Source organism: Dromaius novaehollandiae, chromosome 1 (genome assembly GCF_036370855.1).
Source record: "Dromaius novaehollandiae isolate bDroNov1 chromosome 1, bDroNov1.hap1, whole genome shotgun sequence".
In the NCBI taxonomy this organism is placed as follows: Eukaryota; Metazoa; Chordata; class Aves; order Casuariiformes; family Dromaiidae; genus Dromaius; species Dromaius novaehollandiae.
In genome coordinates, this window is record NC_088098.1 from 127,067,525 (window position 1) to 127,093,805 (window position 26,281).

Here is a 26,281-nt window from a genome sequence, read left to right on the forward strand (position 1 = left end):
TAATACTTCCCCTCTCTTTTACTTCCTTTGCCAGGTGTCCTTTTCCTCATTTTTCCAGTATACTGCCATAAAATCTTCAGTTTGGGTTAACAGAAAATCTTTGAGCCAATAGAAATAAAGAGTATCCATGAGACAGTTCCAAACTTTGTTAGATAACATAGCTGAATGTAACTTTCTTAGGCATATGTGCCCAAAAGAGATTGCAATTCTGCTTTAGGGATTTTTTTTTTTTTTATTAAGTGAAGTAAGCCATAATAACAAAAACACTGTGGAATGGGCCTAGAGATACAGTACGGGGAAGCTGGGATTCTTAAATACCTACATTCTCATTAGGTAAGATTATTTTTATTTTCTTCTTATCGGAGACTCCCCTTTTTATATTTCAATTCTAGCACATTATATATATATATTCAATAACTTTGTCTTTACACTTCTGTTTGTTACTACCAGTGCTAACTGGTATAATAACCAGCACTGCTGCGAGCATAGGAAGAGGAGTTCCTCTGATTTGGGAAATTTTGATCTAGTTCTTATGGAAGTGAATACAGCTTGTAAGTCAAATATTTTATCTTAATTGTATGATTGTATATAAATGACCTTTCAAAGTCTCTCATCCTTCTCCCCCACACCAGAAAAGTCTGATACTTGATTTCTCTCCCTCTCCTTTGCTGTAACGTGTCTGACTTGGAAATCCACACACGTGGTTTGGAGGCACTTGCCTGGATTCTGAACTTGGTGCATTGGCTCTTGCTGCAGTTTTCAGACTGATTAGAATAGTTGTAGCGATTACGCTGTACAGTCTTATCCTGAAGGGAAATGCTTATGCCTTCAATAGCTTTTGGAAACCTAGTATTTTGCAGTTGGAAGTAAATATTCTAATAAAACACACATTTGTGGGTGTTAAAAGGTTTTCTGAGAAGTATTGAATTCTAGGTTGTCTTGTAGCATTAACTCAAGTATGTTGATAGCTACAGTAAACTGTTTTCCAGTCTTCTAACAACAGTTGTTTCCCCGTTAGCAGAAAACACTGAACTAGAACAAGAGGCTTCCTTTTAATAAACAAATACATAAATGCAGAAGTGGTATATAGATACAGGTATATAGTGTACAGGTATAGTGTATATAGATACAAGGAATATCTATAACTTTCTTGGATGATGGCACATGCCACCAAGATGATAAATTAGTTGGCATATTTTTTGTTCTTTTGTGTATTCCAGCTTGATGGATCCTGTCTAAAAGGTTCATGTGATAGCATAGATCTATTTAGCCTCTCTTTGGATCACAAGCATTATCCTATCTTGAGTAATAAAATGAATTAAAAAAAAAAAATCAGTGATGTTATATTTGGGCTGAAAGATTCCATGCAATCCTTTCTAAATCCCCAGGGAAGTCTCTCATCTCTCTCCAGCTTGCTTTTAAGTCTGCTGCTCTTGGAGACCCTCTCTTGCAGGCTTCCTGTTCCTTCACTCCCTGCTTGTCCTACTATCTGCCCCACAATGTTTTCTCCATTGAGCCCAAGTATTTCTGTCAGGAGAGAAGCAGTCTTCTCTCCTGCCACAGGACCACACCTAACCCAGAGTACACCAGCACCAGAATAGGCAGCTTTTTTTCCCCCAAAGTCAAGCCATGCACTTTTTTCATGAAACATACACTCTGAGATACTTGTAGAGTGAACAGGAAATTAGCAAAAGGTTATATTGCCTAGCAGTACCCAGAAGGCAAGATCACTTTGATTCTGATGAGAAATGAAATTGAGAGATGACATAGCCCACCACTTTCATTTATACCCCACCCTAAACGATTTAGAACAATACAAATAGTAAACCTATAATATGTGTGGGTTTCATGAACAGAAGTGGTTCTTTAGTAACTTTATACTCAGTTTAAATCATTGGCTGAAACAACTATCAGATCTTTTCTCTGACCTTGAAGCAATCAATGAATCATGCACACAGTGAATATGACCTAGGGGTTAAATTTTCTTCAAACTAAATTGTTAATCTGACATACTAAAGAAAGATAAACTATTTCACCTTGTACTGGAGTTAATAAGACAATTAGCTAGCTCTAGGGAAAGTTTTATTTTTCTTAAATGACAGCATTATCTTTGGACAGAAGATACTGATGCTGGTCCATGTCACACCTACTTTTGCTGGCATTTATCCTTACAGGCAGTGGAGTTAGTAGATCATTGCACAGTATTAAATAAGGTTTATGATAAGGATGAGCTAATCCACCTGTTTTACATAGGAATAATATTCAATTTAAATTAGATTTTGATTTTAGCAGAATAGTAATGAAAGTTGAAAAAATTATATGTGCATGGTGAGATGTCTATTAAGATCTTACACTTACTCTAGTGCTTGTAGATCTTTAAAATAATATGATATCTGCAAAGTAGATTTTAAAGCAGAGGAGCACAGAAATGTATATATTAAGTTACCAAAATACAGTTTAAAACTTCAGAAGTATAATAATAAGAAGCATCACAATCAAATTTACATGGTGATGACATTTAAGAGCTGCAACCATATACAGCCTATATGTGAAATACTGTATATTCTGCATAAATACATAACAAAGAACAAACCTATGCCAAAGGGTTTGCAACTTAATGGCCTGAAGCTTACTCTTGTTGAATAGCTGCAATATGAATGCAAAACTGCTTGCAAAGTTATCCCCTAAATGTACTGTAGCAATGACAGAGTAGTGATTAGAAGAGCAGGAGAGGAAAGACACTGAAGGGAAACAACACCAACTGAAACTCTTCCTAGCAAATATAAAATTTATATTTAACAAAACTAAAAAAAAAAAAATCAAGGAGCCACATTAACATCCTTGATATTCTCTTTTATATGATATTATAAATATGGGATGACTGCAGAGGAAGTTAGAGACGGAGAAGGTTGACTATGGCCTATTCAATGATTTACCTGGACCAAAATTAATTGGCAGAATACAATAAATATCTAAATAAATCAACACATCATACTCTGGAGATGCTTTATGGCATTTATAATATGCAAAAAGTTGTTGTGAGGGCTGGTTGGCCATTTGTATGAATACTGCTGATGCTCTCTGTAGGCCAAATCTGCTTGGAGTACTGACTTGCCCTGTGGCAGAGCAGAAGCCCAGCTGTCAAGGTGGGAAGAAGAATGGGGCCACAAGGGCAGCTGCGGTGGAATTTGGATTGCTCACAAAAGGCTTGAGAGGGAAAAACTCTTGAGCTTTAAGCTTGACTCTTGTTTTGATTTCCAGATTGATTTGAGGGTATACACAGCCTTTCTGATCCTTAGTTTGCCTGGATAGAAACAGAGTGATGCTATGTATAACAATTACATCTGTGAATGATTGTTTTAAGGATTAAGTTTGTTTTAAATGGGACATGTGTTATATAAATCCCAACTGTTGTGGTAATAAATCTTTATGAGTTGGAGCAGGGGAAGAAAGGTGATCCTACATGTCATGTTTCTGTAGTTCAAAGCAGCATGATGCAAAAGCCTAGCACCAACACACCTGCTCTAGCACCAAAGCAGTGTGGCTGTGTGATTGCAATGGTGTGCCAAATGTGGAAAGGCAGATCATGGGAGCTTGGAAATAGCACTAATTTAATGTGACTACACTGCTTTGAGATCTGGAGCTAGTAATTCTCTACAGTCTTGCATTGGGCTGTACAAACATAGAGTCTGGTGCATTATATAGACTAGATATACTGTGTTCCATTTCCTGGTATAGACATGCTGAATATGAAGCTTTTCACTTGGACGAACATATTTTAGTATACCTACAGCGTCTTGTGTTTTCACTCAGTGTTCCCTGCAAATGCTTTGAAAGCAAAAAAGCCCAAAACAAAAAACTTGGGATTATCAGTTGCTGAGTGCACGCAAATAGATGACAGACAGTGCACGCCTCAAGTGACATGCAACACTTCATTGTCTTTCTCTTTTCATAGTGCAGAGCTGGATATACTGACATATCATTTGAAATCTTCAGGATTTGATCATTTAGTTTTGTTTTGTTTAAAGGAAAAGAAGAACAGAAACGTAAAGACACAAGAATAAACCGTTTCCTAGATGTGATGACAGGAAGGATGATGCTAAAGACTTGGAAAAAAGATATGATTTCATGCATTAAAGTGACTTGGGTATAAATTTTGAAAGAAAAATGACTGAAGAATCTGCAATAGTCACACCGGGGTTTGTCAGCAACCAAAATACTGCTTCAAAACTGAAATGACACATGGGAGATAGCAGTTTAACCTTCATATGCATAGAAATAATGCTCCTTAAGTACACATAGATGGGATGTGTAATAAGAATAAGAATTATGTACTCAATAAGAATCAAGTACTCAAGCATTACAAGACATGACATAGAAACATATGCTTAATTCCTAGAGAACAGTTATACACAGAAAGCAAATGAAGAGTGTCACTTTTATTTCACATATTCTTCAAACTAGATTTTCAACATGAATCCACAATTCCCTTATGCATACTTAGAGCCCTTTTCCTTTAGTTTTGTTAATTATTCTAATGCAAAGGTTCCACCATTTGATAATACCATTATTACCATTTTCACAGGTACAGTTAAATCCTACAGTATAAACTAGAAGCATTTATATTGTACTATGAAATGATTATCTTTGAACAACATACAAGACTCTGGGGTTCACTAAATAAAAGAGGAATTTTAGATCATCTAGGAAAGTAAATTACTAGTTTTTGTTATGCCTGATCCTGAATTCATAAAGTTAAATGCGGTCCATGGTTTCGCACAAGTAATGGCCTTGCTCCTGGAGTGCAGTTCTGGTTCTGTATTATTCCAGTACCTTACATGGAAAATGACAAATCTTGTAAAATCAGTGTGGCATGTTAAATCACTGTCAGAAGTTTCAAGGTATTTGATAACTATCATGGCTTTATTTATTGTTTTCAGACAACATCAATGCAGTGGATGTATGAAATCAATGGACTGCCTCCACAGCCCACATCACCTACAAAGCAAGCAAAAGTAGTTTCTACTAGCAGTTACATCAGATCAGCCACAGTTCGACAGCGCAATTTTTTACGTGAAAATCTGATACTTACAACCACTGGAGTATCCTCTCCAGTCAAAGGTGCACCTTTGGTCTTGAGGACAACGCAAAGAAAGCTGTGATAATCTACATTTTGGTGAGGGAGGGAGGGTTAGCACTTTTGTGAAATAAACTCTGCAGATACAAAGAAGATACATTTCTTGATTTTTTTTTAAAGCAGACGTGATATGCATTGATCGTATACTTTATCTGGAGGAGTCACAGTGCCTGAGCTCTAATAACGCTCTTATTTTTCTATAAGAACATAAAACTGACAGAGGAGTTCTGGTGAAAAGTATTTCAACTGATTGAGCTTTAGGAACTTAATTGCTTGAGCTGATGAAAGAGTTGCATTTTTCCACTGGTGACAATACCAGGGGTTTTAAATGTGTTCCTAACAGTTTATGTATATCACACAGCTGTCAGCAAGTCCTTTTAATGAGAAAAGATAGATTTGAAAAAATATACTTGAAAATTTGGGGATTTGAGCTAATGCTCTGCTTTCTAAGGCATGTAAGTTTTTGTAAGGCTTTAATAGGAGGCCTTAATAAATGTTCTGTGTAATGCGTAATGCATTAAACCCATGCAAACCAAGCAAGCAAATCAAGCCCTGATCTCTTTCATGATAAAATGCTCACCGGAAGTTTCAAGTATTTTGCTAATGTTAAAGTGGTTCACATGTCACAGGTTCAGAGACTGAACGCCTTTCAGATTCTCTTGATTTGGCAAATGTCATTAATTCTGACATCTCTGCATTGTATAAACTAACAATCCTGACCTATGCATCCCATAACACTTCAAAATCCTGGATTACTACACATAACATGGAATGAAAAAAAAATTCTTCCCTCAATATTGACATGTTGAGTAAATTTTACAGTGTGCTTTAGAATACTGAAATATAAAAGGCTAGGAAAAGTCTGTGAAGAATGCAGCTGGATTTTACTTTTTTCTAAAATAAACAGATCAGAGGTGCAACTCTCATTGTGCTTCCATTACCATTCTTCTCACCCACAGCTTTGGATGAGTCTGTATATGGGTGTTCAGGCTCTCTTTGCTCGTGATGTAATATGGGAAATTAGATCTGTGCAGTCTTGGTTTGAAAGATCGCTGGGTGAATCTGTTCTACCTTCTTTCTTCATTGAGATTGTTTTTGCTATTTTTTCTTTTAAAATGTAAATTGTATTTCTGCCTTTATTGTAATGGTGGAAGGTACTTTAACAACAACAACAAAAAAGTGGCTTGGCACATAGTAAGTGCTTTCTTGGCACAAATATAGAATGAGCATCATTGCTGAGGAATGGGGAGCCTGAGAACTACCTATGTAAGTCAGTGTAAATGAGCACCAATAAAACCATTATACCACGGTGTGCTCGAGGATTTTGATTATCCCACACATTTTAGAGAAGCTATTACAGAAAATGTTGGGAACATATAAAATAGTGATGACACTTTTTAATGTGTCCCTTTCTGATCAGAAACCAGCTAATCTGAAATGAGAATAAAATCTGCCCTATGAATTCAGTGCCCAACGCCGGAAAGGTATTGTCAATAGTGATATCCTATATCTATCTAAAAGACACTAAGAAGTTATTGTTGTAGTATTTATCTTATATGCTACTGGGACAGCAAATACCACTAGATTTCATAGGAAAGTTCTATCTCCATATCTGAATGAAGCAAGTGTTCCTCTGACTGTAGGAAGTCAGAATTTAAATATGCAATGTTTTCACAACTGTTTATTGGTCTTGGTATTCAGGAAACACTTCAGTGCCAATTTTCCTTTCTATAAGGCTTGTTTTCCTTGTTCTGCTTTTTAAAAGTTTTGCTTTCCTTTTTTAAAATGACACCTGGGTGCAGGGTGCTCAAAACCTGGTAATTCTGTGAGAGATTGATTCATAGGGGGAACATAGGGGAAATAATCAATAACTGAATGCTGTTCACTCCAGGAATTTTATTTCACAATTAGCTTGCTTTTATCTGCTGTTACAGGTAGTAGATTTTCAAGTTCTATCATATATTCAAACATTTAAAAAAATCATAGACAAATATTTATGCAATACTTATGATATCGGATGGGTGGTTTCAAAGGTGTGGTTTAATTATATTACATATCTCAGATGGGAAGCATAATCTGTGATTTTTGACCCAAGTTGCAGGTTATTCCAATGTGTGCAAGCTCACTCATGAGCTACACAAGGCATGCCATCATCAGTTGAATATGTACCCATTCTTAATAGATGTATTGCATTTTCTTATTTCTTCCACTGTTTAAACTGAGGTAAGAATATTTTTTCCTGATATCAAGGAGATACTTGCAAAGGTGATTTAGTTAAGGACCATTGTATCTGTGTGCTCATAACATCCACAATGTTTTATATATTATCCACATGCATTTATGCATTCCACTGACTATATATACTGTCTATTAAAAATAAATTCCTTTTCACTTCCTGACTTCATATTTTCTACATCCATTGGTGATGTGATTGTGTTCTTTTTAATACCTGGGCTAATTCTAAGTCTGTATAGCTTTTTAAAGATGACTGACTTCCTAAGCAGCAGCACTGGAAGATTTCCAGAATAATCAATTTTATTTGCTCCTTGCTCTTTCTAAAAACATTTGCTAGAATAGCTCAACCATAATTGAACATCATGGAGTTTCAACTCATTGAAAGAAATAACTGGCATGAAAAAGGTTTATAAAATGCTGTTTCTGTTATTTGGAAGCCTTTGGACACACCAGTAAATCAGAGCTTCAGAGCAGCAGGCCAAAATGCTCAGCGTCACGCCACACCTTAAAATGTAATGTGTCAAAGACTGTAACTATTGGAGATAGTCCTAAACACAGGAATGGCAGTTAGGGTTCAGGCCTAAGAAAAGTGGTCCAAATTATCTACGTTAGAACTCATTATAAATTACTAACTATTATCAGAAATTTTTTAAAAGGAAATGGGAGAGTGATGTACACATCCTCAAGGTTATGGCTTTTAAAGGAGCACTCACAATGTTTTCTCGGCCCTTATGCTGCTCCAGAGTAAGCAATAGCAAAACTTGGAAAAGAAAATATTAACTTTGTGTCTCCCCATTGGAATCACCTCTCAGGATCCTTTTCTCCTGAAAAGGATGAAAAAAGGAGTGTCACTCCTCACATTAATCTATTTGCAGGTACAGCAGAATCTCAGAGAAATAGGGGTGTATTGGTTACTATTAGAAATAATAACTCTACTAATTAATTCTGGTTAGAGATCTAAAATTGCTTATACTGACCCCACTGCATAATATAAATATCAAAACCACAAAATAAAGCAGGTTTTTCAAAGTGATAATGACATTTAAGGCCAATGTCTTAATCATAGTCTTATGTGATACATGAGTCAGCTGTGCATCTGCTTCTTACTGGCTTACGAGAAATACTAGTTGGCTAACCAGTGTAGTCACCACCTGTTTATTTATATTTCTTCCTCCCTTGTTTGTCTCTTTATGTCTCTTTATAATGATTCATCTCTCTGATTCATCTCTCTGAATAATTAAATAAAAGATTAAAACCTTGTCAAGCAACAGTACAGTGTAATGAGAAACTTGTAACTCTGGGAATGGGGTCTACATTTAAATTTATTACAAAGATATTGTGCAGCTTTGGACATCGCTCCTGGCTATCGAGCTCCTGGTTTTATATGACAACATGTCTGGTAGTAGGGACAATCTTCACTAGAGCATTGCAGGACTGTACATCACAGCACTGGCTTCAAAGCAATACAACAGCACTGAAACTTCTAATTATTTGATATTTGGCTGATCAGTGTGGCACAAGACCACACACGAGAATGACACAAGGATAACATGGAGATGCTTTTAGGATGCCTGCTACTAGCAGCTCAGCTTGGAATGGGCTTTGCTGCTGCATAAGTGAGAAGATTTCTGGATATCCAGGTCAGATACCTGATCTCCCTAGTTATCAGAAAGAGTTGAGAGTGTCAAACTTGCCCTTCAAGAATAACAAGCGCCTAGCATTAGCTCATGTGTCAGCACAGATTTTGTCTGAGTCAGGAAAATTGAGACATAAAGGCTGCTTTAAGCACAGAGTAATCATGATCAAGTAAAGAGTCCGTTGAGGCATGGGACCAGATACATTCCTACTGCAAGCTGCAAGGGAAGGTATTATTCTAAGATAGCTCTTTGGGATGAAAGCCAGGTTGACAGAGGACATAATGCTGAACCAACAATGTTCCTGCTTGAATAAAATGACATGGCAGCAGCCAAATCTGAGCATGCACTTTTTTTCTCTTTCATCACAAACCCAAACTATCTAAAGAAATAGAAACTTCAGACTGCCTTCCTCCTCATGTGCAGCAAGCAGCAGAACAAAATAAAAATCTCAGTATATTAATAAAGATTCCTAAGATGCTTTAATGTTTAGAATGAGAAAGAAACTCCCTGGTTTTACCTCAATATTTGTTTGCTTGGGAAATGTTTAATAATTGTATTTCTCCCTGCAGTGAATGCTCATTCTAAAATAAATGACTGAACAGTGTCTTACTGCTGACACAGATCACAGTTTGTTGCTAATGGAATGTTAACTGCTTTTTAAGTAACTCCGAATAAACCTGCTGATCCCTAGGAGATTCATCTAAAAAAGGAAACCGGTTTGTCTACTAGCTTTTCCGCTTCCACAGATGTGAAACATTTTTCCATATTTTGTTTTCTTGCAGTCACTGTAATACTGATAGTGCCACATGGCCTATATAGTAGGATTCTTTAAATCTTGACACCGTGGCATAAGTGTGGTGAGGTCACAGACTCTCCAAATAGCAGTGCTAGAAAAATAAAGGGAAAGATACTGGGCAAGCAGCTGTTTTCTTTAGACCAGGCTTTTCCTCTACACTGCAAAGTGTCCAGTTTCTCATTTGCTGAGGTCAAAAAAAAAAAAAAAAAAAAAAAGTGCTGTCAGTGGAGAAGCCAGTTTCCCAGGACAGGAAAACCTGATAACTCACTTCTCATCCCATCATACAAGCACATAGCAAATGCCACCAAATCAGACTGGCAGAAGTTGAAGTTTAAGTGACAACAGAAAAATCACAGATATAACAAAGGATGAGGTTACAAAGTAAAACCCTGCGACTTATTAAATGAATAATGTCGCTGTTCATCTTTACGAAACAGAAACAAAACACATGAAATTCAGTGTATCAATCTGTACAAAAATCAAATGCTTAGTTTTGCTATTAATAATAATGGGCTTGCAGGATGTCTTTACTTTGACCTACACATTTGATATCATGAATGTAAGCTGTAAAAGGTGCCTGCTTCCTGAATCCACATCTTCTCAGTCCTGGTACTTTAATAATGCTGAAGTGTAAAGCTTCCATTGCAAATTAATGAAAACCTGCAATTGTCATTCTCAAAAGGAGAGATAACAACCAATTCCCTCCCTCCCCACAAGCTTCTCTAAGAGAAGTGTTGATTTTTATCTCTTGAAATGTAAAATAAACACTTGCAAAACTGTGCACTTGGAAAGTCAGGCTGACAGTGCAGGCAGTCAGATGTGTGCTTCAAAATTCAATGCATATGTGTGGGTAGCAAGATGAATACACTGATGTACTTATTAATATGGTAAATTTGTAATAAATACATGAACAGCACTGATTCAGCAGGCTTACATTGCTCCTGGCGTAAACTATCAGTTGCAATCAAACGTCAAACTTTCATAATGCTTTTCTGAGCCATACAGCTACATGGTTATTATTCATTGGTACTTGCAATTCCATTAATCATTGCCTTATTTCTGGCTTAATTTTTGCTATCTTAAAAAAAAAAAGAAGAAGAAGAATGCTACCTTGTCCAGGTCTGATTTTTACTGTGCTCAGCTACCAGTTATTCATCATTATGAAACAGGTTCTTATTGAACCTGAATCTAGATTGAAAGTATATGTATAGACATTATGAAGGGATGTTGCACAGGGGAGACATAGACAAGCAATTTCAGAGCTAGAAAATAAAATCTCTGTGGTAAAGAAAATACATTTTATGGAAATTTATATCCAAAGAAAACTCTTTTATATTATCGGAATTATCTGTACATTATCTGTATCAGAAATTTATTGCTGGATGACATGGTGTTACCATATTGAGTCACAATTAGGCTGCAGTAACATTAGATCAGCTCGTTACAAGAGAACAGAAGTCAAACTCCTCAAGCTCAATGACAGAGAAGTCTGGCATTAGGGTGCCAGTCAGTACCGGCACATTGGACGGGAGGGGGCAAAAGGCTGCAACGAAACTGCCTGACGGTTCCCTCCTGCTCATTGCCCTCTTGCTGCCGTTGTGCTGCAGCTGCGAAGAGCAGCAGCGGTGTTTAAGCCAGAGCTGCGCTGCTGGAAATAAAAGGGAAGAGCTGGGTGATATTGCCGCTGGGGGTCCCATGGCTTTAAATATGATCATTGCTTGGTCCTAAGTCATCCTTATCTTACCTTCCAAGGCAGGTTGCAAATTATGTGTGCACCACCCCTTCAAGTTTGTATTAACAGATATAAGTTATAAAGAGGAAATCGGCATTTAACCTAGCTTACTGGTGACAGGTGATCACGAATTGTGGTGCTGTGCTTGGGAAGAGGTTTCATCTGATCTAGTGCACCCAGAGTGTTTGGTTGGCTGCTGTTCTCATCATTTCTTGAAATTTAAAGAATGAATGCACCTGATTATTAGAAAAGAGAATTAATGGCAAGATCAGCTAGATAGATTCTCAGTGTCTGAATTAATGAATTAAAAGCAGTGTGAAGAGGGGAAATGTAACGTAGAGGGCTCAAAGGAATTCTTTGGGGAGGGGAGAGAAAGCCTGTATGTGAGGGATAGCTCCACCTTAAAGAATGTAGGACAAGACAGCTTGCATGGAAAACTGACAAGGTTATGGGGGATTATTTAAACTAGAAACAGGAGGAAAAAATCAGCAGGTGTTAAGGAACATGCGGGTCAGAGAGACATCTGCAAGGCTTGTCAGCAATTTGACAATATCTCCATCGCAGAGTAAAAAGAGAGGAATTACACTAAAATAAGGGGGGAGGGGGGAGGGAACAGTGCAGACAACATTGAGAAAAATAGCCAAAGAGATTGTCCAACAATAAAAATAAAATAATAAATATCAAACACAATCCATACCTCTTACAGAAAGAAAAATTAAAACCCTATTGCCTAGTGACGGAACAGTACCCTGAGAGAGAGGATTACTGTAAATCGGCCTATGAAATAGGTGAGAAAGACAGACAGAATAGACCTTAAATGTAATAGAATACCATGCTAGCTGCCCAGGACTATAAAATCCAGGGAGATGGAGTGGAAGAGACCAGGGAGTGGAATCTGTAAGGATACAAATACAGGAACGAATGTTCCCAAGAGTGAAAGCATATTAATGGTGTAATGTTACCAGCTACTGGATAAAAAAAAAACAATATTGCATTTATCCTGTTAAGGAGGAGCAAGTAAAAAATATAAACACCCAAATTAAATGAAACAGGCCTATGTCTAATAAACTTAGATTTTGTAATGCCACTTGATGGACAAAAGCCAGTCAAATGTTTGAGAAGAACTCACAGTTCCCCAACAAAATTTCCCTATATTTGACACTATACAGGCTTTTTTCCAGGCAATATACAAGGTGATTAGTACTCATATCAGGGTAAGTTTAGAGAGGCAGTGTCTTGATACACTATATAACTGTGTCTCAGAAAAGTAGTTCAAGAGCATTCAAGAGGGCACTATTTTTAACATACTGTGAAGTAGCATAAAGAAATAACCGCTGTTGAATTGTGAGCCGATAATGATCATCATGTAAGTAAGTTAAAAATAAGAAATCTTCACCATGTTCAGTATCACCTGAGGAAGGAGCAGAATTTTCTCCCCAAATGCCAGTCACATTACTAACATCAGTATCATATTCCATCCCTCACTGTTCTCTTTTATATAAATATTGCATGTATCTAAACATTAGTATGTAACTACACTAACTCTGACATATCACTTAGCTTCTTTCCCAGGGGAAAAGCATCTCTTGGAGGAAGGAGAATGTGGGTGTCTAGAGCGAAATGAAAAGTTAACCAATAGCTTCTAGTGTCTCTGGAAACAAAGGCATAATCAACCATAAGCGATGGTGTGTGTGTGGTCAGGTCATAGAAACAGAGCTTTAGACTGGAAGATTACAAGCAAGCGCTGACAAATTGGTGACAGGATGATGAAGAAGAGTTTGGTCTTGCCAGGGCAAAGTAACCAGGGATGTAACTTCGGGCATCTTGTGATCCGAAAAACGGCCCCAAGATGGTAGGCATTGATTTCATGCTCTTTCAGTTAATAACTCGAGCAAATAATTAAAGTGCCTGGTGGAGATGATCATCAGCTGTGGGGGCCAGAGGAGTCAGCATGCCTACAGTCATCTTCCAGCACTTCCTGCTTGAGGCAGTGCAGATCACAGGCACAGTTGCACACTTGAAGAAAAGAAACAAACAAAGACCCCAGAATTTGTCAAAATTCAATACCCCAGATTTTTGTAGGGTCTGATGAGTGATTAGTTTCTCGGTTTCACATAAGAATAGATACCACCATATCCCCATATGATTCCAGCAGGAAATAAATTACGTTGAATATCAGATAGAAAACTATAGATGCTACGATTATAGAGACACATTTTGTAACTTTGCCATAATTCACTCATATTTTCCAAGAGGTGTTCTATACTTTTGCCTGTTGCCTCCAGAGTAAGGGCCTAATGCAAGTTACTGATGTACCAACACTTATTAGAACTGCCTCAAACTATAGGCAGAAACTATAATGTTTTTGTTATTGTTGGCAAAACATGGCAAAACACTCACCTTTGGTGACACAGCCTGTTCTGTTTTAAGAACCGGCTTGAGCTACACCAGCAAGAGGGGTTTTTTTGTTGTTTTTTTGTTGTTGTTTTTTTCCTGCTAGGAACAGCATTGGGTCACATACAGGGCAATGCTGTTTAACTCCACTGGCAAACCTGATACATCTTTAAGTGTCTAAAATAAAATTGGTCAGCTAAAAAAGTGACTGGAGAACTGAAGCCAACAAAAAAGAGTAGGAAGATGTAGCAAGTCACTGCCCACTTTATCCGTCCTGCAGTAATGTTGTGGTGCTGATTCCTGAACACCTTCTATTTTGAAAGCACTGTAATTTTAAATTAAGAAGGAGAAGAAAAACCAAACTAGGCTTCCTAAAGAGGCTGAGAAACAAGGCACAAGAGTACTAAAAATGGAGAAGCAGAAGAGGGTATATATATATATGTGGTTCCGAAATATAAAAGCACAATGAGACAAATCAAGCCTCTATCAAGTAATTTGTAAACCATGTGTGCTGGGCTGCAGCTGTTGAGCTCAAATGACTGACCAGCGCCTGACTGCAAATGGGAAGACTGGTTCCTTTAGGCCCTGTTAGCTCTGGAAGTCATGGAAGAAGAGAGAGGAGTAAGCATTATCCTCCATTTATGAAATAACTGCAAGAAGCCATTACCTTATGTTACGTAATGCTGCAGTTACTCTACACAAAGGCTTGCTCACACTAAAGGCACATCTGGGTGAGAGGAGTCCATGTAAGGCATGGAGAAGATGCATGAGCTGGGCTTGGTGAAAAGCAGGATGTGGCCTGATCAGGGCAGAAGACTGTTTCCACCAGGGCTATAGGAAGTGAGTTCTTGGTGATGGGGGGCTGGCTGAAAGTGTGCATGAAGATCAGAAATCCTTTCTCCCGTCTTTAGAGAAATGGGACTTCATGTCAAGGATGCCCCTCTTCATCATCAATTTCTCTCCTTAACAGAAGAAAAATACCCTGCAAGTCCTTGTATTTTGGTTAACTGCCTTGGTGTGAAAGAGAGAAATAGATTCAGAGCTGGAGGCTCTTCCCCTTCAATCTCTGTTAAGTGGTAACTGAAAGTGAAGCAGAGGAAGAACTGCTGTTAGGATCCCTCTACGTGTCAAGACAGGCTTGTAGGAAGTTGGTAAAAATGGCATAGTTCCTACGACTTGACAGCAAGTCTGACTTAAGGCCTTAGACTTGTTTATTGCCTGCAGATTGACAGCGTCCTGAGGAGCCTGGACTCGTTCTTTTCTCCAAGCAGTGGCTTGACAGCAACAGGCTGCAGTTAGGCTCTGGAGGAATCAAGATGTTTATAGCCATTGGTCAGAAAGATTTATAGCCAAGATACAACGAATTATAGCCTCATGAATGAGAAAAAATATGTTTTGTGTTCCAGTGGACATTTGAGGTAGAAAGCAACCACCAAGCCCTGGTTGCTGCTTTGCATCACGCAGCTGTATGTCAGTGGCAGATGAGGCAGTCTGCACAGATAATGTAGCACCACCTCACCTTTAACACTATGTCTTTGCATGTATCTTTATATGCAGTTGGACAAGGATCACACAGGCTGAGGTTTTCAAAGTCCAAAAGAAAGAAGTCCAAATCTTCTGAGGACTGAAGTGCACCCAAAGGCCTTAAACTTTTCCTATGCACGCCATGATGGCTGTATAGATTTCAATAGCAGAATAGCCACTTCATATGTATCATTGCCATGATATGGTTGAGAGTTCATCGGGGCACCAATCCTACACATTGGTGATGGGAGTTTTCATGTAGGCCATCCATATCATCCTTACAATGTGCACCTGGTACCAACCCCTTCCCAGGGAAGCTGCACTGAGTCATTTCTGAACTCTAGAAATGGCACCTTATTTCTGTGTTTGGTACTTCTCATGTTAAACAAGAAAGTGAAATAGCTCCGATTTCACCTTATGGCTCCTCCATAAGGACAAATAACAGACATGAAGACCCACTCATTGAGATTATTGCAACAAGGGACTGAATAAAATGGTGATTTATTTTTATTCACTGAAGTGCTTAATACTTAAACCTCTAGTTTATGTACACAGCCAGAGCACATGTGTGTAGCGAGCTCCCCGCTCTGTTCTGTGAGGTTTTTCAGGGTCAGAGCCTGATGCTGGAGGCAAATTGGCCACTGATTGCTGTTCGCTGCAAAACGTCAATCTATAAAGTGCAGCCATCCAGGAGGTATCTCATAAGCAGTTCAGCTGTCCCTGCAACAGCAGCCAGGCCCAAGGCCAGGAGGGGAGAGCGGTGATTTTTAGCTGTAACAGTCAGTCCAAGTCAAGTTTTCTCCACCTCCGAGCTGGTTCCCTAGGTAATGAAAGCAGGCCAAACCTAACAGCCCATCTGTCACTCTGCCCATCTCTTAAAAAAACCTCTGAAAAAAAACACAGAAAGGAGGAGCAAAAATTGCTTTAGCCACTCGACTAGAGAAATGTGCTTCCCTGCTTTGGCCTGCACGCTTGCAGAAGGAGAGGTAAAGAGACTGTGCTGCTGTGATAGCCTGTCTTTTGGACCAAAAACGTGAGGTGCTACTCTGGATGAGATGGGTTTTCCTGTTATATATGCATATATATACTCTGGAAAGCCATCTGCCCTCGCAGCCTACCACCAACTTTTGCTTCTACCTTTTAAAAGAACAGAAATTCACCCATTCCTAGGAGTGGGCTGGGTGAGTTTGCATGGATAAGCTGGCATCCACCTCCCGACTACCAGAAGTTGGGGGCAGAGCAGTGCTGGCACCAGAGCTGGTGGTACCCAGAGAGCTGGAATGGGTGCAAGTCAGGAGCAGAGCTGTGCTCCTGGAACTAAATATATCCTCCCTGCCAGCTCAGGTGCAATGTTGGGGGAGCGCTGCTGCTGTGTTTCTGCCCCTGAGGCACCCATACAGCACGTATGGCGTCTGTGGTACAGCTTTCCTCATGTGGGGGCTCCACGACCACATGCCGCTGCTAGGCGCAGATCCACCGTTGGGCACCTTCCAGCAGAAGCGGGCTCCCAAGTGTAAATCTTAATCTGGAATTGGTGTCTCCCTAGAGTGCAGCCTGAGGAGTAGGGTATAAGACACATGAGACTTAAATACTCTGTTGCTACTAGGGGTCATTCAACCCAACATTCCCACTTCTTGGGTGAATACCATAATTCCTTGATGGTAACACAAACATGCAACATGAAGATCACCCTGCCTATGGGCTGTGGTATCTCTTCTGAGACCCCTTTCTTTCCCTGCAACCCACAAGCCATTTCAGTGCCCAGCTCTGATTTTCAGATGTTACTCAGGGAGCCAAGTACCTGTGCTCCCTCGTGGACCCAGCCCTAACTGCAACGAGAGGTGTCAATTTGCCCTCATGGCAGTGACTGGAAAAGTCAGATTTAACAGCATTAGTGTTGACTGACACTGCCCTGGAAATGTGTGGGGTGAATCAGATGTTTCCAAAAGCCTGTGGGGCATCCGGGGGAGCTGAACTGCAGTGCAGTTAATTAGTGAGAGGTGACCTCACTTGTTCCCGGGCCGGTGTGTGTGCGGGGCAGCAGGCTCAAGAAGTGACCTGCCAGCTCCAGCTTTGTACCCCTGCTTCTACATTACAAAATTTAGTTCAGTGACAACAGCAGTTGTGCTTTTTTTCTCTGAAGAGGCACAGACTGACTTCTTCACCTCTGGCAGTTCAGGAACATAAGGTGAAAGTGAAAAGAAACAGCTGAAATGTCATTAAAAATACAGAATAGGTACTCCTGGCATTTTTATAGCACTCTTTATCCAAGAATATGTGCTGCACAATTAAGATCAGCCTTTCAAACACCCCATTTCACAGCAGCCACAACTGCATTCAGTCACAGATGACACCCTTGTTGATAATACTGTGGTTTGTCTGCTGAGCTTAACTACTTTCTCTGCTGAAGGCTGGGTTGAAGCACATTTCAAAATATTTGTTATTCTTACTGTGCAAATAAACAGCTTCAGACTCTCACTATACCCCCCTTCGCTAGCAATAGCATTCGGGAAAGGATAAACAAAACCCAGCTAGCCCTCAGTCCTTGGCCCACCAGCCCTTTGAGCAGATCATTAATCAGAAACGTCTCTGCACTTCAATCGTTACTCAATAAGCAAAAACATTTACAGGAAAATCCATGACTCCCAACCCCAGGGCATAAACAGTCCTGAAGTGGGTCCCACAGTTTAATACCTACCATGCCACAGCCCTGCTTTTTAAAAGTGGCTGGGTTCAATTTCTGTGCTTGGGAAGTGGCAGACAACATCCTTGTTCCTTGGGGTAGACACACTGCATTTCAGGGGGCACATCACACAACGCCTGCACCTTTTGAAGAAGTGCATAAAATAGCCATGGCGTGTAAAAACCCAGCCCCCAAGCCCATGCCTCCTTTGAGGTCCACCTGGCTCCCAGCAAGCTGCCTCTTTGGGAGCAGCCTCCTCCCATAGCCAGGTGCTGTTTCCTCACTACTGCCCAACACAGGGCAGATTATTTGACAGCCTGCTGCTATTTTTACCTTGTAGCTTCTTCACTCAGCTGTCTCAGCCAGCTGCTGCTTTGTTTTTCCTCGCCCTCTGCCTGCAAAGCAGCAGGCCGGAGGTGCTCAAACCCTGCTCCCATTCCCACTTTCCTCGAAGGCGCCTCCACGGGATTTCCATTAAAGTCGGCCTCCTCGCGCCTCCTTTCTCCTGCCCAAACCTTCAGCCACCCAGGCATGGCACATTTTTTCCTCACTGTAGCTGTCTCTTCCAGCCTTCCTGTGATAGAAAAATGCCAGTTGCTCACGTTCACCCCCACCTTCCCCCAAGCAAAGACGGAGAGGTGAGCAAACCCTCATCTCTCAAGACACCAGCCAAGAACCTTAAATAAGCTGAGGGAAGAAAATGATTCAGCAGAAACAGGAGATCTCGGTAACAGATGGTGGAGTAGACAAGTTGCCTTGTATTTGCTTGCACAGTGAGCCCTTTTGTGACAGTCTTGGGGGGGGGGGCTGTTTCACGTAAGCAGTAATTTTCTTGGCTGGCAGGACAGCGCTGCAACAAGAGCAGGTCCTTTGTGTGCAGATCTTTATGACACACACGGCTGCCTGCGGATGGTTTTCACACTTCTAGCTTATATTTCAGGCAGATAAACATGTTATTGCTGAAAATTTTTCATGTCAGGGAAAACAAATTTAGTTGTTTCTGCAGTTGTGCTCTATGGCATTTAATTGCTAAAGCTCTTTTCTCCAAGCGCACTTAAAGTTAAGCTGTTTCAAAACAGAACGCGCCTATGCAGATACTTAGTTTGAAGAATGGCTTCATATACTCCATCAGACAAGCCATTTAATAGGACTTAGAAGCCAGTAACCTCTAACTTATCTTCTATTATTAAAAAAAAAATGAACAAAAAAACTCCCCAAAACCCAGAAAAAGATTTTGCCCAGGCTCTAGGCAATAAAAAAAAGCTACTGGATGTTGTCATGTAAGCTGCATGACTAGGAGTAAGGTGTAGGATTACAGCTTTTCTTTTAAGGCTGTGACTGCTAGATCACCAGATTCCCCAATTATAAGATATCACCTAGATTAGTAAGCAGAAATCGAATACTTCAGTAGCTCTTAATATCTTTTCACGTTAGCAGTCAGTGCTACCTATGACCTCTGTCCCTCCTCCAAGGTAAACCAGGTATGAGCAGGCACTGCTGTCAGACCATTGCTGCCATTTCACTGTCAGAGCTGTGAAAACATGACTACCACCCTTACTTCTCCCCATCCTCTGGAGAATACAAGGTGACCTCGTAGTATGTAAAACTCATTACAGCCTCTCTTTGGAAATCTCAGCCTCCACCAGTTGTTAAAAATCAAAGATGCTTCAGCATGAATGATATGCCAGCCACTGAACACTAATCCTGGCTTTTCTTTCCACGTGCTATTGCAGCAAGCTGTGCTGTAGCCATACCCATAGGTTTAACAGTTCTGATTTAAAAATGGCTAGAGATATTTTCTTCTAACCTGGGATGCTAAGGATTGTTTCTGTCTCATTGCGGTTATCCATCTGAGGTTGCAGTCTTGTTAAATATCTGAGAAACACCATCATGCAATGCTGCTAATCAGTAGTCACTTTGGACCACATTTTTGAACATTGTACAAATCAAATAAATACCTAGGGGTTCAAGTCTCTATAGCTGCACGTGGCAGAGGCCTCAGTTTCCTGCCTTGTACTAGCGATCATTTTAAGGCCCTATCACCTACGCTAGCAGAAAGAAGGCTTTTAAGAAGAGGTATCAACAGGTACTACATCTGTATTTACAATTCCTGTTTAAAATGTTATAAAGCTTTCTTCTATGCAAATGCAACAGCAAGTCTTCTAACTTTCACAGCTTTGCTGCTCTACAAACAAGCATTTTTCAGACTGTCCAAAGGACTTACTGTTCAGTAAGCTATGAATGTATAAAATGACAATTTGAACTGCTTGGCCACTTTAAAAAAGCCCTGTCCTTGGAGGTGAAGAAAAAACAAAGCCAAATCAGGAGATGATGCTGGAAAGAGCATGAAGCCTTGTTTTAGCAATTTGACATATTTTTGGAGGGTATAATTATTGAAATACTTTAAATTAAAAAAAAAGTCACCCTGAGGCAGTGACCTATTCAACCAAGCCTAGATCACTCTCTCTTTTTGGGTAGAAAACAGGACCAGAACAAGTTCAGTGTGTACAGTGGAGAGACAGAAGCCTCTTTCAGAGGTGTGCCATCTCTCTAGATAGAGAAGTTAGACAATGTTTTATTAGGTTTAGATTTTAGGGCTAAGACAAAAATAAAGTGATTCTCACAATGCTCTGGCTTAATTTCCCAGCCCCACACGTATCCCCATGCTAGGTGGGATTCGAAGACAATTCAAGATACTGAAATGCATGATTTTAGTAGCGAACAGACTTCCAGCTTTCTAATTTCCACTGAAATGAAATTTTCCCACTGACCTGCGGGTCTTGGGAGCAGTACACAAGATTCACAGTCAGAGTTTTGTGCAAGCAAAATACTGTATCCAAACGCTTGGGTCAGTTTACATACACAGGTGAGTGTTATAATCTTCTTTCAAGTCTTTTCCTAAGTATGAGATAGCTTAATGGAGTACTGTGCTCTTTCCAGACACTCACGCCTGTGCACACAGACCAAACATGGAACATTTGAGCACTGAAAGGAGACTGTGCTGGAGAATTATGGGTCTGTGAAAACAGGGAGCTGCAATGCATAGTGATTTGAGGCCCTAACTACAGCAATTGCAATGTGCGACAGCAGTAATAATTAAGAAATACAACCCTACAAAAATTACTGCACTTTCCAGAAGTGACATGAGATATAAAGCTGATAAATAATCCTCTAGGAATCCACTGCTCATAGTGTTTTCCTGCTATTATGAAACAGTATTATTCAATAAAATTAAAAGAAATGGCAGGGCAATCATTGACACGGCAGTATGTTGATATATCTTACACTGGTAAGAGTCAACCCCAAAATCTCTATGTTCAATGCCATTTGAGTAAAAAAGCCTTTTACTATGACTATTTCTAAACTAGACACTACTAGCTTAACCAACATATTTAGGTGATCTCTTCTATTAAAAAGCTTTCAACAAATCAACAGTCTTCCAGAGATAACTGAACGCTCTGCACCAAGCAGAGACACTTTTACAAGACATAAATTGATCATGTTAATGCATTAAATCGAAACTGAAAAATAAATAAAATAAGGAAACAATGTTCTGTAAACATTAACATATTTGGGTATTTTTTAAACTGTATTTGAACAGCCACCAGAGGCTGCTAGAGACTGAACTTTGCACCCCTTTGCCCTCCCCATTATTAAAAGTTTGTTGGTCTTTTTTGCAGTGTTGCTTGTCTTCAACAGCTAGGAGGTCTGTAGTGCCTGTTTTTCCTGTGTGACACCTAGGATCATGGTTATCTAACCATACTGCTCTGTAATAACCGTTGAACAACGTTTCCCAGAACAAAGATGTGCAATGATGTAGATTAAATCACTGAAGTTATTTGTCTGTATTATTATTTTTTAAATCACATGTAAAAGCATGAAGGATATTTTATCAAAGAGTTAAAATTCTCCCCCAAAGACCTTGCAGTCTCCAAAATTACAAAAAGACACAGGTATGGTGGCTTATTTGTTGCAAGTTCATGGTAATGCCAGAAAATCAGATTTCACATATTATTAAACACACTTTCCAGTCCTCTGCTGCTACTCTAAAATCCTCTGCTATTTGGGGCTGCAGAGCTGCTAAAACCTTTCTCACTGTAAGAGGGGATGCAGGTGTAGGTTTTCCTACATCTGTCTGTGTGCCTCCACACTTCCCAAATCCCATATTCAAATGGATTGAGCCATCCTCTTTTCTAGGACAAAGCCCAGCCACCCAGAAATCAGTAAAGAAGGTCTGAGACCTTGGTCGCAGACAAAATGATAGCCAAGACCACCCCCCCCCCCCCCACTAGACATTGGCTGGTCAAAGCTGGGGTAGTGTTAGGACTAGAAAGAAAACTCATTTGGGAAATGTATGTGAAGGGTAGCCTGGTCATTTGGACCCAGGTTTTTGTCAGGATGTAAAAAGACAATAAGCAGTGGGCAGAATGTGGAATTCACATATCAGAAACACATTATTTCTGAACTTAGGTTTACATTCACAGTGCAGTATGGGGGGAGGTAAGCACTACTACTGTAAGCCACATGCTATTGACTTTTGAACACCCAAGAAGTTATATAGCTACTAGATGTTAGGTTTCTGGTAACCATCTACATTTTTTCTTCTCTTAAATATATGCAGATATATATAATGATACTCTAGAGTTTTTTATTTTTAGCATAGCTTTGAAGATCTTTACTGTTCTTGCAAATTTCACTGTTCTCTTCTAAACAGTTTTCTTCCAAATCAATGCAGAATTACTTAATTTAATTTTAAACAAACAGTGGCAGCCATTCCTGTTAGTCTAAACAATAAATGAAAATAACAACAATAAAACATCGTCTGGCCGGATGGGATACAGGTTATGTTCATATACCACCAATGACTGTGCATCAGCATAAACCCTTCTGCTCTCTGCTTTCAGTTCATAAAAGCTTAAAAAAAATTGACTCTACCAACTGGATTTTTATTAGCTTGGCTACTCAACTCAGAAAGCAATAAATGCTGTTTACTTTCAGAGTGGAAGAACCTCAAGAAACTTGAAATAAGCAATTGAATAAATGAGTAAAAAAAATGGAGAAGACACACTAAGAACATACACAAAGTTTTACCCGATAAAAGTTTACTAGGAATGAAGTCTGCCAAATAAACAAAAATGCGCAAATTACTATGTCAGTATGCCCTGCCAGGCTGCCCTTCTGAGACCCATTCCCCTTCATCCGAGCATGCAGTCCTCAGTGTGAGCGAGACCTGCAGCGTGCTTGCTCTGCTGCTGCTGGGACGCCTCAGACCCACAAATTTTGGAACATGCCGAAGCTTCCCTTGCCCTTCTGACTGCAATTGTGCTGTCCACGGGGTTTTGAGGCCATCTGTGAGGTCTGGGCATTAGAGCTGGAGTATCTGAGCTGCATTCATTGCTTCATCGACTTCCTCGTCTCTTCTCAAGGACAACAAGGCAGGTAGCATGGCCTGGGGGGAATCATTCACCACAGGCAAGGAAGGGATTTTCAGGTGTCAGCAGACTTAACCTGCACACCTCAAGTTCAGGGGCACTTAGTCGGTCCTCCTGCCCCATGGGAAGGTAAGCTACACCCCTGTCACTCTTGACAGAGGGTGTCTTGCCAGCTTTTAGTCTTTCAATGGGGTTTCCACAACTTTGTGGGCAGCTGGTTCTAGCGTTCCCCATTGGAAACGTTTCTTAGTGCTGTGCTGGAGTATCCCTTCTAGCAGTTTATGCTCATGACTTGTCCTTCCACCTCTGGACATGGAGAACAGATGATTCCCTTCTCCTTTGAAGCAGCTTTTTTAAAAACTTGTCCCTCATGTGGTGTTTTCTTCTTCAGGCTAAATAGTCATTCGCTATTTCTTCACAGGCCATGATCCTCAGATCTCTGACTACCCTCTAACCTTTTGTCAGCTGGTCTGAAGTGCTGCACTGAAACCCAGATGCACCCAAGCTCATGCTGCAGCAGTACCATGTATAGCAGAAGACTGACTTCCTGTGAGATACAGGCTTGACTCTTGTATATGTATCCCAGTAGGCTGTTGCAGCAACCTGAGGCTGCAGATCAGACAGAATATGGGTCAAAAAGAACCAAATGATACTATTTTGCAAATCTCTTATGTACCTTTATAGAGCTATTTTCTCCTAAATGTAGAACCCTATATTTGTCCCTGAATCCTACTTTTTCATCCAAAACTGTCAAGAAAATTTTGGGTTCTAAACCTTGCATTCAACAGTGTAGCAGTCCCTTTTAGTCCTGTTAGTCCTTTTTGGTGTTGTTTGCAAATTTAATTTGAATACTCTGTCCAGTTATCTAGAACAGTAAAGAAAATATTGAATATTACCAGACTCAAAAGAGACTGCTCGGGATAGCCTTTGAATAACTACTGTTTGACTACAGTTTTCCAGCTACCTTTGCTCTTATCCTCTTGTGGTTCCCCTTGTTTGATGATGAGCATGTCATTCAAAATGGTACTAGATGCCGAGATACAACATCTTTTGCTTCTCTTCTATCACAGTGTTTCCATGTCACATGAAGAAATTAGATTTGACAAAAGCAAGTCTTGTCAGATTAATCCATGTTGCCTTTTGCACTCCCATTTTTTTTAATTCTAGGTGCTTAAAAATAGTTTGCTTGATGACTTTTTTTTCTACGTTTTTTTCTGAAATTGAAGATAAGCTAGGACCTCTGCAATTCTATAGCTCATTTTTTCCCTTCCTTTTTTTCAAAAATATAGGCACTGCATTTGCCTTCTTGCAGTGCCTTGGCATCTCGCCTATCTTCTGCAAATTCAACAAGATAATTACTGATAACTTTTGAGATTCCCATCACCCAGTTTTGGAAGTAAACCAAGAGTGAATTTCATCATACTGAGCAGATAGTAAATACTTCACTGATCTAACCATTCTCTAACTCGACTTAGGGCTGAAGCCTTGCCTCTGTCCAGCTATATCTAGTACTCATATCAGGAATCAGTACAGGAACTGAAGGTGTTTTTTCCAGTCCATCATATTGTTTTTAAATGTTTCTAGGAAAGAAACAAATGATACCATCTGACGTTATATAATGAAAGGACAAAAAACAAACAGAATGAAGTCATTGCTACCTTGTCACCTCATACTGGAGAAAAAATTGTCATTCATCTTCAAAAATCTGATACTTTTGCAGAAACTCTTTTGTCTTTCACTGTGCATTCAATAAGCAGAGGTAAGACTTGCCCCATTAAAAGGGAAAGGGGCACTACTAAATGAGGCATGTCTCCCTGTTCTCAGAGGGAGATACGTACACACTCTTACTCTGCAGTTAAGCTGTTTGGTTATCAACCTCAGTAATGCTTTTTTTTATGAACATTGCTAAAATACTGACTGGCCATTTTTATCATTAATCATTCAAAATCTGATTTTAAGCCTTCTCTCTCTTTCAGCTGCAGCTATTTTTCACTGGAAGGCTCAAAGATCTTTCTCCATGGGGTTTATCTCCCTGACAAAGTTCTATTCCTTACCATATCTACTGCAGAAATGTTCCAAAAAAAGAAAGTTTAGGGCAGGAAAAGTGTATTGAAAAATAGTTAGGTTACCTTTGCACAAAACCCATATATATTTAGACAAAGGCCATGCATGAAAGAATGGCAGCCTGAAAGGAAGCTGAAAGCAATACAATACAGACAGTTATAATAGGCAACTTCAGCAGTTGCAGCAGCATTTATTTAACTATATCACCTTAACACCTGAAATTCCCATTCAGTACTGTGGTCCCAAAGATCTAAAAAAAGAACTTAAACTATTTCCTTGCTCCAGAAACCTTTATTTTAAATTTAAAATTTTGATTAAAGAGAAAAATGCTAGAAGAATGCAATCAGGTGAGAAGAATGCTAGAAAAACACAATCAGATCACTGAAGCGGTAGCCAGCAGTCTCAAACAAGTTTAGTTCCCACTGTGTGAACCGCTACACATTTACGTATATACACACACATACGTATACACATATCCATATCCATCCATCCATCCATATATACACACATACCAATACTTCTGGTAACAGAGGCTATTATCCCAAACAGTTCTCAAGCAGAGTAGCTGAGAAAGACAAGCTGTAGAAGAGGACTCACAGAGTCCAAATGACCTGCTTGTGAGTGCAAAGCCAGTTGGTGCTGGAAAC

General features: G+C 39.7%; 1 protein-coding gene across 1 annotated transcript in view; it reads left to right on the forward strand.

The window, feature by feature from the left end:
• Window positions 1-7,628, forward strand: part of CFAP47 (cilia and flagella associated protein 47) — a 386,437-nt gene extending 378,809 nt beyond the window's left edge. Inside the window, exon 65 of the mRNA XM_064505814.1 lies at window positions 4,941-7,628. Within this exon, the coding sequence (XP_064361884.1) occupies window positions 4,941-5,162 (222 nt within the window). The 3' untranslated portion in view covers window positions 5,163-7,628. The remainder of the gene's footprint in view (window positions 1-4,940) is intronic.
• The last annotated feature ends 18,653 nt before the right edge of the window (window positions 7,629-26,281 follow it).